The sequence below is a fragment of the Chelon labrosus genome, assembly GCF_963514085.1.
Source record: "Chelon labrosus genome assembly, chromosome: 15".
Taxonomy (NCBI): domain Eukaryota; kingdom Metazoa; phylum Chordata; class Actinopteri; order Mugiliformes; family Mugilidae; genus Chelon; species Chelon labrosus.
In genome coordinates this window covers 1,150,919-1,166,948 of record NC_140348.1, presented here as the reverse complement: position 1 = coordinate 1,166,948, position 16,030 = coordinate 1,150,919, and the positions used below count along the sequence as shown (strand labels likewise).

The 16,030-nt window shown below is 39.4% G+C and overlaps 1 protein-coding gene across 1 annotated transcript; it reads left to right on the top strand.

The window, feature by feature from the left end:
* The first annotated feature begins 332 nt into the window (after positions 1-332).
* On the top strand, positions 333-15,752 carry edaradd (EDAR-associated death domain). The gene is made up of 6 exons (XM_084561615.1): positions 333-1,541; positions 9,981-10,039; positions 10,433-10,475; positions 11,073-11,146; positions 14,323-14,371; positions 14,613-15,752. Exons 1-6 carry the CDS (start codon positions 1,508-1,510, stop codon positions 14,993-14,995), a joined length of 642 nt encoding a protein of 213 aa, XP_084417741.1. The 5' UTR covers positions 333-1,507; the 3' UTR covers positions 14,996-15,752.
* Positions 15,753-16,030: the final 278 nt, after the last annotated feature.

Genomic DNA, 16,030 nt, shown 5'->3' with positions numbered 1-16,030 from the left:
CTACAGCACCACAAGCGCCTAGGACATGACTGCCTGGACCTCTTGGACCTTTCAGCCTGACATTTGTGTGGAGTTGGCATCATGTACCTGCTTGAGCTCACGCAAATGCGGAGAAGCCAAAGAGCACTGTAGGGTTTGTCTTTGACTCTCCCAGATCTTTTCACGCTGGCTGGCCACTCCTGCTGGCTGAGAAGCTCTCTCACTCAAGATCAGGCTGAACTGGTCAGACAACATGTTCGCCCAGTTCTAGTAGCCATCTATCGTCCTTGCTCTGATGTGCCAGGTTGGTGGCATTGGTAATTGTTGTGCCTACAACATCTTTTCTCCTTCGTTGTTGTTGTTGTCGTTGTTCTTTTATCATGGGAAAATTGGTTTTTTGCATTTAACCCATCCATCCATACATGCAAAATGGAGCACACTCTAAGCAGTGGGCAGCCATACATGCAACCACCTAGCAGGGGCCTTTAGGTGCTTACTCAAGGCATCTCATCCATGACCATAGAAAGGATTCAAACTAGTGACCTTACTTTCCCAAAATGGCCTCTCTAAATACTACACACCACCATTATTTTTTAAATCTTCGCTATGGAGAAAGTTTGTGTTTACATATCTTCTTGATCCAGTTAATGGTAATAAAGAACACAGCTACCCACAAAGGCTTCTGACTGAGGAAAATGACAAAAACTTTTACATACTACCTTTCGATAAACTAAAAAACTGCAGTAATTAGACTTCGACATACTTTATTGATCCACAAGGGAAACTGCTTGGTCACAGTAGCTGACTTGCACATAAAAACACTCTTGAGTACCACAAGTAAAAAGAAAAATAGTTTGTTGATTCTCAAGATGATAGTACAGATGAAGACTTTTCTCCTTTCACACAGCAGCAATCAGATGTCATAAGAACATAAAATGCATCTATGGAGGACAACAGAGATGGATGATCTCCAGATCATTTCTATGGTAAGGAAAACCGTTTTGGAACACTCCCCAACTGAGTAAAAGGTGTAAAACCCAACATAAACCTCAAGCATAGAAAGATTAGACTTAGCAAAAAGAAAAATATCTGTATGTATTCAGATTGTAAAGTGTGAAATGGTTGTCTTGTGTGAAATTTGGTTACACTGTATGATATCGTGAAGTTTGTCTGGTATTCAGGTGCATCTTTCATTTTGTCTGCTCGAAATAACTTGGAAAATATACTGTGGACATTTTCACGCAAGAACGGGGTCGAAGTGACAGCACTGCAGTGGACCTTCAGCGGACTTCGAAGGAGAGTTAGAATTTACGAGGGGACATGAAGGCAGCTGCAATTCTGTTAGACTACCTTTTCATCACACCGGAGGTGTCTCATTTGTGTGAGCCGCCGCCACTGGGCTGGCACTGGCGCTTTCTCTGAGTTCGGAGCGGAGGATAACTGTGTTTTTCTGTCGTTCACTTTGTGGAGAGAGTTTCTGTCTCATCTTCACATATTGCCTCGCGTAGGAGACGTCACAGGCTCAAAAATGAACAGCTTGAAGGTGTTTAAGGAACCATTTGGTGAGTGAAATATCTCAAGTTGTCCAGATGAGATGGTTTGCTCACAGGGCATGTTGTCAGCTGTTTTATTCAAAGCTGTCTTAAATAGCCACCTTTGGTGTTTATCTTATCATTTGTCATGGTTTTAGGCTATTGAATAGTTTTAAAAAACATCCACAAAACCTACATCCACCAGTGGAAATATTTTATTTAGTCGGATTTCATCTTATTTGATACATTTAGAGTCTACTTTTAAATTGTTGCCACAAACAACACATTTTTCAGAATTTAAAAATCCCCTACTTGAATAATCGAAACCCTAATTGCAATTGCCCAGTCACAGTATTTGTGTCTGGTTTCTAAAAATGAGACCTTTATGCATCCTGTGAGGCTGAATGGAAATGACCAGGACCATAGAACAACGCGTTTGTGTGTTGGAGTGGTCCCATATTGCGTGGATGGAACAGAATAGAATAAGGGGTCAGGATGTGGTTTGTCTGGTGCCTTTTACCTATTAGTGTGCTCTGTCTTTGTGGTCACATAAATGCATGATTCTGGTTACCAGTAGATTTATTAAGGGAGTATACACTAATGCTGGTAAAGAGAGTTATATGAACGATATCTGGGTTGCCAGGTTGGGGGAAAACGCCTTCTGCTGGTGATAATCTAACTCCATTGTGACATTTAGTTGTTTTATGAATAAACTGATAACACTGATCATGTCCGATGACTCACCAGACACAGTGTGTCCTACTCACCTGGCAGCATACACTATAGAAGGAGAAACATTCGACAGTGTGTTTTGGCATATGTTTGTGTGCATGGAAACGCCATGGTGCATCAAATGAAAAGCCCAGGGCTATTTGCAGTTCAAGATCAACTGTTAAATAAATTCTGTTATGATTCTAACTATCACTTACTTTACTGCAGATATGGTCCTTTTCAACCTCAACAAGGTAGAAGCGCCTGAGCTTTGAAATAAATACTCCAATGATAAACACACTCGGTTACACATATTGGCTACAGCACACCGCGACTGACATATAGATGCTAGTAATACTAAATAAATAATTTAATCTAATTTAAATGACTAAAATGTGAATGTATGAGCTTGACGGACATTAGTTGTTTGGGACCTAATAATGTGAGTGTACTCAGAGGGATGGTAATGGTAACTTCTCAAATGGTAGAAAAGTTAGTTGCGTTTCCTGACTTTACCAAAACACTTCCACTGATTATCTAACAGTAGATATAACTCTGATGTTTAGGAATACAGCCCATTCCCAATTCACCACTTTTGTGTAACTGCTCTGTGTCGCTGTTTCCTAGTCCTCTGCTGATGGCTTTCTTCTCCTAATTACCACACCAATTTGTGTGTGTTTTCTTCAGCAATAAGCTCCACAGTTGTTGGAAATTGTTGAACTTGAACTTTAAATACATTTTTAGAGTTTGACTGATGACCCTATAGAGGAAGGCACTAATCAAGATATTAGATGGTTGCCAGATGCCGGATTGGATTTCCTTATGGTCCACATTTCAAACGGTACATTGAAACACTTCAGCGCACATCAGATGCTTATAAGGTGATGCTAGCTACCGACCACAGGACTCTGATAAAAAAAGATACAGTTAACATGCTAGAGATGAAAGTGAGTGACAGGTGTGGTCATATGGAGCCTCCCTTCACGCCAAGATGGCGAGGACCAGAGAACCACGTTGAACTTCAAAACTGCCCTTTCGGAATTCTGTGTGACATCATGGAGGGTCCTTCCATCATCATGTACAGTTTGTGGTTTTACCAAAGGGACTACACCTGCGCCTACACAAAATACGCCTTCAAGAAGATAAGATACTTAAAGCAGTCACAAATGAGATTGCTGAGTCAGATTCCTCATATTTTTAGGTGCAAAGGGCAGTACTTCTTCTTCCATGTGCCTCACATGTAAATGGCGCTTTTCTACCTTATGGTACTCAAAGCGCTTTACAGTCACAGACACATCTATCCATTCGCTCACACAAGCACTCACACACCAGTGTGACGCACACTGGAAGCAACAGGGGGTTCAGTGTCTTGCTCAAGGACACTTCGGCATCTGGCACATTCCGGGGATTGAACCGCTAACCCTCTGGTTCATGGACAACCCGCTCTACCTACTGAGCCACAGCCTTTTGATTGTGTAGGGAAGTCTCCGATACCTCAACTTCATGGCATAATGAAACGCTTCCTGAGTCCATGAAAATTGTGGTGTGACAGGCAGTGGACGGATCAACAAATGTTACTTCATGCTTTAGTACCAGGGTCACTAGGTGGGCCGTGATCTGGGTCTGGACCCAGACACAGTCCTATCCAGCTGTGGAGCTGTATATGTCAATGTACAAAAAGAAAAAATTTAATTTTTCTAAAAAAAAAAAAAAATACTTACAGATCCTACAGATAAGACTTCTAGCAAGCGTCAGTGGACAAATCATCTTTAAACCAAAAATATCTCTATTAGTTCCACTAAAAATGCATTCATCAATCAAGTTCATTCGTTTCCAGACACAATGCCGGAAAGATCAAGTGTAAAGATTGAAAATGGAGCTTAGAGTTGAAGACGGCATCCTTTTTTTTATACTTTTCTACCACCAACCAGGATATGCTCATGATGTTTGCACAAACTGACCACAATGTAAATGACTGTGTCACTGTTACCAGTAACACAGTTATACGTCCACAGCTGGCATCAGTGTGAATGTGTCAGTGTAATGAAGAGTTTTTGGATAGCAAAAGAACAGAAATAAATCAAAAACAGAAATTCACTAAATACACTGTAAGATCCAGTAAAGTTCCAACCAAACCATCTCCAGTTCAGGCACTGCAGCAGCTTTTAACTTAAAAAATCTCCACATTCTGTCTCAGTTTATAGAGATCTGCTGTAAATTACAGTTTAGTAATGGTGGAGGGAACTACAGTGTATACTTGGATGATATAAGATTGCAGACAAACAGCAATCAACCCACAATGTGACTGAACACATGTTCATTATCCTCTGTCAAATACATGGTGTGTGTGAAAGTGGTTAACTAGCTACATTAAGGAAAAATAAAGCTGGTTACACTTCTATGTATAGGAAATACACATACAGATACGCATGCCTTGAGATCATGTTTGCTTGTGTGGTGAGATGTAGGAAAGCCATGTATTTGGTGAATATTTAATTTTGAAAATGATTAGGGAACAACAGTTTCATCTAGATGGTACAACAGAAACTAATGCAACAGCCTTTCTGCTGATACAACCTTTCTCTAAAAATGGTAAGGAATTATAAGTAATATGAAGTATATCATATGCAGACAATGCTTTCACTCTTTCCCTTCCCCGCTAAAATCCTTTGCCTTTAAAATGCCTCTTATGAAGAATTTAGTCAGAACTTCTATTGATTTTGGTCAAATGACCTACACTATAGCTGAGAATGACTTCTGGATTGCTGATGGAGCTTAAGCTTCTACTGAACTAATCCTCAGGAATAATTAAGGGGTTCAAGTTTTTAAGACATTTGCTTAAGCTAAGTAGAATACTAACAAGTATTCTCAGATGTGACAGGCAGAAAGTAAACTGAGATGAGTCAATTGAGATGAAGATTGGTTTTGTTAATAGGAAAGAGACTGGGAGGATGTGAAAGTTCTCACAAGGGACCAATTTGTGAAAAATCTGCTTCAAATTTCATAGCTGCTGAATTATTTGATGCCTTGTCAACCTAGTAACCTTCTTGGTTAGATGATTTGTGTTTGGGATTTGTAATTTTAACCCCACTGTCTCTAAAATCCTGGCTGCACCACCTTGTCTATCCTCCTCTTCATTTTGTCAATTTGTGATGCAATCAGCCTGTCAGACTGCAACAACACATGTAGGGCCAAAACAAGTGAAATAATGACACATAAGTTACAAAGGAAAATGGGGAACATATTGCCTTTTTTCTCAATCCAAAAATATAGTAAAATAAAAGTAAAATAAAAAAATTGTTCAATTAAAAATCTATATATATAGATTTTTAATTCAACTATAAGAAGAAATAAGAAGCATAACAGAGGTAGTCAGTTAAAGGTCAAAGAGGTCCAGTCCTTCCCTGTATAGTTAACTACTGACAATCAAGTCACACTGAGTTCTCATGTAGAACCAGAGGAATAATAAACAGTAGCTGTTCTAATAATAAATGAATGTTCCTCTCTAATTTCAGTTAAAAGCAGGGCTAGATTAAAACATTTTCACATCCCAGTTTCAATGCACAGAACACCCTGTGAAAGTTGTTCAAGTGAAAACTGCATCCAGTATATTCTTGGATTTTTCGGAGGGACATTTTTCATGTTGCTGAAATGAGAAAAAAGAAGGACTTGCCGATATATATTTCTTTATATGCAACATATGATAGGACCAGTGTCCACAGGTTTTCCGTCTCTGGACAGGCACACGTAACCCACTGTGGCTCGAAGCCTATAAGAAGCACAATCATGGCAAATCAGCAATTCCTCATGTAAAAAAAACAAAACAAAACAAAAACAAGAAGAAATTAAAAAAAAAAAATTTGGTTACACATTAGAGAAACTGTGAGCAAACTTTGAACATAGTCAGACTAGCTCATAGTAACAGCATCTAAACTAAGCTTTGCTAACCACATCCTGACTGTTTATCTAAAATAGATCTTTGTCAAACTTGTTTTCTATCTCCAAGAAAAGAAAGCACTGAAAAGAAAGCATATTTTCAGAAATTTTGAAGTACATAACCAAGTTACCCGCTGCACCATTTCAATGAAACTTTAAGATACTACAGTACATTCAGCCGTTAGCAAGTACATATCAGGTTTTAATGTGAGTCTGATTTTGATTAGGTGACATGTCATTGAAAATGTCCCATCTAAAGGCTCACCACCAACCAGCAGCTATGTTATACATGTAGCAGAGTTTGTACAAGGTGTGTGTATAAACTGTAGCTCCTCTCAGTCTAGACTTCACTGAGGCCTGGGTCAGGTATTGGCATGCCGTTCACCTCCATTCATGTGTTGAAACAAGCTCATGACAAAGCAAAGGCTCACTACACAGGCTGCTAAGAAACTGGTTTATCTCTTCATAGCAGACATGGGTGGTCAAAATGGAGAAAAGCTGGGTTCACCTGTGTGGAATTATGGCCCCTGAGCAATCTATTATGATGTGGTTTATATTTCATCTCTTGAACTTTATCCAAAGCGTGCAGTTACATGCCCCGGCATTCCTGGAGAAGGAGAAACAATGCTCAACTGATCTGGGGTTCGACTTACACTTGATAACTGGGTGACTGACTGTAAGTCCTAATACTTACCATATTTAAAGGGGAATACCACCCAGGGGTGCATTGTTAAGTACTGGCAGTTTTGCACATTGGAGCTACAAATGACCTGCATTTACAGCACTTTCTATTTTCTAGGTAGATAACAATTCCACAATTCTAAGACCTTTCTGTCACTCGTGTCTGTTGGTTAGAGTTATTAGGTCATCAAAACTGACACTTGGTTTGCAATTGTTTCCAATCACTCAGAATAGGTCAATAAACAGCACAGTAGACTTAACTGACATCCAGAAGTACGAGAATTGAACTTGATATCTATTACAGCTGATTCTGGGATCAGGTCTAGCTTTCAACTGAACAGTTTCAGTACCATAGCTTTCTCTGACACCAAACAGAAACCTTTCAGTTTAGAAAATGATCAATAATGACATCATGTAGAGGTATGTTGTTGCAGCATGGCCTTTTGACAGACATATGATTAATAGATGCTAGTTTTCCTTTCTAGACTTACAAGTACTGAAAGCAACATGTCAATATTTCCTAGTAGTGTGGGCTACTAGGAAGGCTGTGGTGATGGGGATTTACCTATCCTCTCTAAAGAATCACACTGGCCCTGTTCTCTGCAGTTTAAAAATGTTGGATTCCAAAAAAAAAGAAATAACCCGCTAGAAATGACCGTTGATGTATGTGTCATAAACCTTGTAGAAATGTAAGAGTTACTGGCAGTCAGGAAATGCACTGTACTTTTCTGAAATGTGAAGGTGATTTCAGATTTCTGATCATCCAATAATTGGAAGAGCTATTTGTAGTAATATAGTATTTGTAGTAAGACACTGGCATCACTAGTGTCTGTTAACAACGAGATACTTACCTGACTGGTGAGTAGAGGTTAGGGGATGAGTGGCGAAACATATAGGACCAGTACCTGAGGGAGTAAGGAGAAACTAATTTGACTGGTTGGATGTCCTGGGTATACATTGTCTATTGACCTTCCTCTCTGTGTGGAGGTACCAGAAGTCATTATTCATTGTTTTATTGTATGTCAAACTGTGATTTTTTTTTTTTTTGACAGAGTAGCTGTGTGTAATTACAGATAGCTGGAAATCTAAAAATTATAAGTAATGAGCATCTTTCTTGAATCACTTCACCCATTTATTACTGTATTTAAAGCACTTTGCAAACAAGCTCTTCCTTTTCAAAATAATAACTTTTGCACAGGGGTTATGATCTGTTCTTTGAACTACTGAGCTGTGAATATTACTTTCTGTTGATGTGGTTACATATGAGCAACACATGCAGTATCAAGAGTACCAGAGTATTTCTGGTGCTTTAAAACATTTCCATGTTCAGGAGAAATCACCTGAGATGTTTATAATCTTCTCAGGACATATGCGATTTCCTTGACTGGGACAGTGTGAATGCAGGAAAAGGGCAGAATTCTCAAATATGTGTCAGTACCGCACGAGACTGAATGCAAATATAAACACAACCATGTATCTGCATCAATGGCAGAGATGCAGGTTTTTTATTACCAGTACAGATTTTTGTCAAGGTTCCTTCCGACCTGTAACTACAGACACTCACAGACTTATGGATGTTAATGGGGTGGATAACCTAAGGCATGGTGTGGGGCGTGTGCACATCGCATGTTGTGAACGTATACTTTGCTAGAGGAAGGAAATTCTCAATCATTTCCAGAAAGAGTTGGCCAGTGTGGGTTTTATCAAGAGCTAACCAAGCCGAGGAAGTTCCCTATTTGCTGGGGACTGTTTTCAGTCACAAATAAATCCACATTCAGTTGCATCAGTTTGTCAGCCAGGACAATGATTAATGATTAATGTTTTTAATCTTTGGATAACCATGGAGGTCGATGGCACAGATGAATGAATAATAGGTATGAGGCTCTGTTAAAAATACAATTGCTGTTAGATCATTCAGAGGTGATTTTCTTAAATAAGAATAAGTACTATTGTACATCCATTTGTTCACACAGTAGTGTGTGCACCGGGGGGTAGTGGGTGCTCACTTGGGGGGAAGCAGTTTGGGGGTGTGGTGTTTCCTTGAGGCACAGTGGGATGCAAATTTGTAACCCTTCAGTCTCAAGCTGCTTCTGTAACCAGTTTACTAATCAGTATTAAACTTATGTTGAGAAAAGTGATTGATTAAAGTAATTGTTCATTTCAGCTGAGCAGCTACCAGCATCTGATCTTATAGGACTCTACTCTAAAATCCTTGTAGTTCAGGAATGAAAAAATAAATACAATTAAATGGAATGTGTATGATTGTGTGACAGCATCCACACTGCATTTATTTATTTTTTTTTATCTCATGTCGACATGCTTGTTTTAGTAGATATAAAGCAGACAGTCGGGCAGATTTCACTCTGTGACGTGGAGTTGTGTCTCTCTGCACCTTGATAACTGCATGGAAGGGAACACCTTATCACTTAATTCTAAATCGAGCTGCCCATGCAAATGAAAGTTCCATCGTCACAGTGTAATGTAAGAAAGGCCAGAGCAGGTGTTTTTTTTTTTTTTTTTTTGGAGCCCTTTGGTTTCAATGGCTTCACAGTGACGTAGACTGGCGAAGGCCCACGTAGCTCCGTCCAGGTATTTTCTGGAGCTGAAAAGCCCCCTTTGTTCTGCTCTCCCAACTCCTCAGTGAATGTGGTTGTTAAAAAATATTCCTTCTCAGTACTGAGGGCATTTGATTTGAGAGTTTTCTATTTTGATCGCAAACAGCACATTCATTGTTTCCAATAAGCTTTAATGTGTGGTTATGGGTTGTTTTTCATTCTTTCTTTCTTTTCAAGTATTGGATAAGCACACCTAATTTCACACTTCCGACTTTGTATTTGGCATGATTAGTATGGCTTAAATGAGAATAGGTTTATGACCTAGGGCAATATCATTGGAATTTTTGTCCTTTAAAATGACACTTCACCTCTTTTAAAAGTTCACTTTTCAGTTTTCTGCCTACACTATTGGTTGAAACAAACATCATGCTCACATACCAGGTTATGCTCATTCGTTGCAGGATGTGGCTTTCCTGTGCATCTTTGTGGTTCTTACCTTGGTATTACGTGGGAAGTGGGTAAAATGAGAAGACGTAAAAACGTCATGCTTATTGATATCAACTCTTCTGCTTTTTTTTTGGAACAGCCAGAATCAGCTCTGAACCTGTGGAGGATACGGACACAACCAGCTTTGTGGCAGAATTTGTGAGCAACATTTTCTTTATTCTCCCTCCCAGTCATATGTTTATTTAGCTGTCTTATTGTCTTGACTTGCCTTCTATCTAGTTTGTTTTGTGCTGATTTGTCATTGTCCTTTCTTAGAACGCAGGCTTAAAATAATCGGCTAAGAAATGTACCATAACTGAACACTCTGTGCTGAGATTTTTAGCGCCCAGGGGCTCATAGAAAAACAAGTCGATGCAGGCTGTCCCCTGTCTTTGCACACAAGAGAGTACTTTTCTTCCACAGTTACAGGCAGTCTTATGAACAGAAAGAACGTTAAGCTTCCAAAAAAAACAAACTTGTCTTTCTCAGGTTTCTCACGTCTTCTCTGTTCACTTACAATATTATCCTATTTTGCCCTTGTCTCTCCCACAGTCCTTGGAGGCCAATTATCCAGTGCAAGTGACAGATCCTCATGGTAAATAATGACTTCAACCACTGATTCATTTTATGAACGTACTGTATGAGTACTCTTTATGTCAGCACTCTTGCAAATGTTAGTAGGCTATGTTAGTAGAAGCCAGGTAGCATGAAACATTGATCTGGCTGAACTTTATATGCAAGCTATATGCCATATGTTGTATCGATCATATGTTCCTTGCTTTATATGAACCCACAGAGTCAGGCTGGCCAGCATACACACACATCAGTGCCTGATGACTGTCTGAAGACCAGATGTAATACTTTAAAGCAAGCACATTTGGCGAGTTGGGCTTCCCCCACAGGCCACAGACACCTGCTGGGCTTATTTATGAATTATATATTCAGTGAAAACATTTCAAACATTGAACCTCACTACCTGTCTTGCTTCCTTTACTTGTTGTTTGTTTTGAAATTAAAATTTAGAGTTAGAAATATTGTGTATTATACCCATTAAGCTAATGGAAGGATTTTTGCGGAAATGATGTGACAGCAATAGGTTATAACTTATGACCTGCCTGTTAATACAGAACAAATGATGAAGAGTTCCTTCTGTGGTTTTTATCAAACCATGTCAATAATGTGTCTCCTGCAGATGCTGTGACACTCCACCTGAGCTCCATGCCCTCTCAATACCTGAGCCCCTCTTCAGAAGACAGAATAAGACAGGTCAGTATTATTACTATTGATGCTTGTGCACAAACAAAACACCTGGGCATTCTGTGTTATACCTCTTTTTCAAAAGGGGAAAATTTAGCTGTAACTGGTTTCCAAACTCTTATTGTATACTCCTACAACATCTTGTGCAGCAATGTCATTCATTCAACTTGGTTTAACTTGGAAACATTGCACAGTCCAGTATTTTTTACAAATATTTATTGACACCTCCACAACATGACCACCAACAACCAAACAGCAATCATCATCGTGAGAATATTGGTATCTTGATGATGATGTGGCAGAGATGTGAAGTTTGTGAGCATTTGTGATCTGAGCTGTGAACATACAGGATGTGGTTTTGTTTTACGGAACTAGAAGGCGCAGCTGTGAGCGCCGTTAATAACAGGGCATTAACACGTTAAGCACATGCTAATGACACTCTTTGTTATCCAACTTTATGAAAGACAGCGTAGTTGGAAATAAGCTTTGGAAACAAGGAAATTCTATAAGCTGAAAGTGGAGTTTGTCCATTCCAGTCTGGAGAATCATCACTGGTGAAATGTACACATTGCTCCGGGGGCAGCTCCCTGATTCTCTCTCTGGCCTTGATGTACTGTAATGTAGCTGTTGTTGAGACATGTTTTAGTGCAGACGCCACTGAAAGATCTCATCCACAGTATGGGTATATAAGTTGCCTCTGTGGAGGTATATATCTGCCACCAACCAAACTACTATGGGGGTTAAAATTAGCTCGTTGTCAACATGGAACAAACAACTAATTTGTCCAGATGACTGTTAAATAACTATGTGTTAATAAGTGGTGTTTGCGTTTTAGAAACAATTTAAAGAAACAGCCGTTGTCTCTGCATATTTCTCCATTCACCAGTGACAATTGTGAGACAAATAAAGACTAAGGAGTATTACCAAAAATAATGTTTAATATGAGATGTGTGAGATCTACATTTTGTATACACATTCTATAGACACTCTTCATCTAGTGACACCATGGTGCTCATTGGTTGTGTTGAATGTCACAAGTATTGACATTTGGCACTAGCATGACCCTTAACATGTTAGCATTCTGGGATTACCATTTAGCTCAAAGAACTACTGTACCTAAGTAATGCTTCACTTCATAGACTGTATAAAGATGGACAATGGAATAGCTCCTCAAAAGTGTAGCCAAAGCAAGTATAGCTCTCCTGGTGGCTGGCTGCCGTATAGGCCATAAGCTCCACCCCCTCTATTTTGGTGGCTGGGACCTGGGCCAAACTAAAACACTAAAGTACACGTCAAAATTTTTTTTTTTTTTCAAGGATGGTTTCTGTCATTTCAGGTAGTTAATACACTGTCTGGCCAAAAAGGGTCACACACACACCCTAATATTTCATTGGACCGCCTTTATCTTTGATTACAGCACGCATTCGCTGTGGCATTGTTTCGATAAGCTTCTGCAATGTCACAAGATTTATTCCATCCAGTGTTGCATTCATTTTTCACTAAGATCTTTTATTGATGATGGGAGTTTGACCACTGTGCAAAGATTCTCAATGGGGTTAAGGTCTGGACTCTGTGGTGGCACATAATGTTGCTGAACCTAGACCTGAGCAACTGCAGCAACCCCGGATCATAGCACTGCCCCCACAGGCTTGTACAGTAGGCACTAGGCATGATGGGTGCATCACTTCAACTGCCTCTCTTCTTACCCTGATGCCCCCATCACTCTGGAACAGGGTAAATCTGGTCTCATCAGACCACATGACCTTCTGCCAATCTTTCCAATCTTTATGCTCCCTAGCAAATTGAAGCCTTTTTTTCCAGTTAGCCTCACTGATTAGTGGTTTTCTTGAGGCTACTCAACTGTTCAGTCCCAATCCCTTGAGTTCCCTTCACGTTGTACGTGTGAAGATGCTCTTACTTTCACTATTAAACATAGCCCTGAGTTCTACTGTTGTTTTTCTTTGATTTGATTTCACCAAACGTTTAAGTGATCGCCAATCACGATCAATCAGGATTTTTTTCCGATCACATTTCTTCCTCAAAGATGATGGTTCTCCACTATTCTTCCACGAGTTTTGTTTTAGTTAGTTATTTGCCATGCCAACTGCTACGTGAAGGGATCCTGTAGGAAAATGAGAGTTGGAAAAAAAAAAAAAAAAATAACTAGAGTACAGTGTACAGTGTATAATCCAACAGTTATTTGTAACTGGTGGAGGTAGAGCAAACCGCAGTATTAATAAAACAAAAACACATGTGAGTGTGACAAAATGCAGCTACACGTGGCTTCACTCTCGGGTCATACTGCACAGACTCCACGCTGCACAGTATCCCTGGGAAAATAGTGTCAGTTTGGCCAATGGAAGGAAGTGGGGATGCATTGTCCATATTTATATACAGTCTGTGCTTCACAGTGATACTGGTACAGGAATGTTTTTCACTGCATTAACTGAACCAGCACAACAACGTCTCCACCTGCTCAGGAAACTCAGAACTTTTCAGGTCAGCAAGGAGGTGTTAAACTTGGTTTACCGCTCCCTCATCGAATCAGTTCTCACTTTCAATATCTCTTCCTGGTACAACCAACTCACCATCAAACACAAAACAAGACTGTCACGCATATTGAATCATGCTGCCAAAATAACTGTCTCCCCCCATCTCCCCCTATCTGAGCTGTACAGCCGCTCTGTGATCAGGAAAGCCAACCTGATCACAGAGGATCCCTCCCACCCCCTCCATCACTCCTTCCAGCTACTACCATCAGGCAGGCGTTTTAATGTACCACTGGCCCGTAAAAACATCTACAAGAAATCCTTCATCCCCTCTGCAATAGCCATACTGAACAGCACAACATGAACACCACAGTCAGCTGATACCTCAACACCCCATGTCCTGTTTGTATATGTCTGTGTGAATGTTTTTCTTGTGACTGGAGCCTTGTCAAAGACAATTTTCTGTAACCTTGTGTAACAGACAATAAAGTATTATCTTATCTTATCTTATCTTGTTCCATACATTGATATTATAATATCTAATTATTTTATGAAATCACATTATATATAACTTGCTGATGTTGAAACTGCAGTACTTCTTTTAGCATAAAGTGTGAAGAGGAGAATGACTGGAATCAAATGACTAGTGCACTGGAAGAATGGTAACTAACAACAATGTGTTTTTTTTGGTTGTAGCCAGTTGAAGATGTGGAAGAATGCACCTGTCCAACATCCACGTCACCAGGTACATTTACTTATTACTTATTAACTTATTGTGACAGAATCATTCTGCATCAAATGTGGAATCATTTTAGTTGAAACAGCAACCAAAAAATGTTGTATATTTATCTTTTAAAGTCTAGGTATATTCGTCAGGATATTTAAATCATAGCTGATACAGAGGGGCTGAATGAACATGAATTAATAATTAATTAAGAATATACTTTGTCATTTGTTATGAACGCATTATTTGTGCCAACTTTCAGACTATCCCAAAGAACTGCAGCTCCTAAACAGCTCCTGTGAAAAGTGCTGCTGCCCTCCTCCCAAGATCAGTGACCTCATGGATGACAAAGATCTTCTGGACTCACTGCGGCTCAAACTGGATCCCAACCACTGCACCATCAAAAACTGGAAGAACTTTGCGAGTCGCTGGGGGATGAGCTATGATGAACTGACTCTGTTGGAGCACCGAACCCAGGGCTCTTTGTCACACAGCCCCACACAGGAGTTCCTGTTGCGCTACAACCAGAAGACGGTCACTGAGCTCACTGAACTTTGCCGCATATATCAGCGCATTGATGTGCTGCGACTGCTGCAGAGCTGGATAGAAAAGGACTGGCCATCACGCTGGCAACAGACTCATTAACTAGTTTTATTGTCTCTATATTTATCATCTTTCTTTTTTCCGTCACGGTTGTACTAGCTAGGGGTTTCTTCTTCTTCTTCTTCTTCTTTACAATTACAACATTTTTGGGTACAATCTTTTTATAGCAATTTTTTAATAACTTAGTAAAAAAAAAAAAAAAAAAAATGAATCTAATGGTGAAAAGGATAATACAATGAACTGGAAACTACATTTCTGTTGAAAACATCCAACATGACTGACCTTGTGCTGTTTTGTCTTTTGACTTCAAGTTGCTATTACAATTAAAAGGAAAGGTCACAGAACAGTTCACACAGCCTGTTATACAAACTGGGAATATTTTTTCAGAGGAGGTACATATTAAATACTTGACCTTTCACCACCCTTGATATCAGATTAAAAAGATAATCCATTGTGCAAATGTGTGTTTGGTGTGGTAGATTTATGGGTAAAATTAGCAGGGAAATGATGGAGGTTGTTCAATTATTATCTGCATTCTTGACAAACAATCACTAAACCAGCAAATTCTTTAGTGTGTTATATCTCTAATTTTTAGTCAAATTCAATTAAACACATCCCAAAATGTAGTGCTGTGTAATATAGATTTGAGCAGTAATACAATTTAGAATACTTGTTTGTGCTAATAAAGTTGTGTATTGCGTGTGTAATAACCAAATGTGCTCTGGATGAAGACATTTTGTTACTCCTGGTGTGGCTTCATATTGTTAAAAACGCATAATAAAACACAGATACCAACACACTGATCTGTTACCATGACAGTAATGTGATCAGCTGATGCTGTGCAAGAGAGATGTGATCTAGTCAGCTCCCTTAAACAAGTATTTATTCGTGTATGTCAATCATTTTAGAGGAAAGTCACAAATTTTCTTCCAGCTCTGTCAGTGCTTCACACTGTTCATTATATTAAAAATGTCAATATGTGCTAAAAGGCTGACCTAACATGATCAAACTTACCAAATCTCGCTAAACAGTGCAACTTATTCCCACTAGCTGGTCGGTAGACGGGAAGTTAAAAAG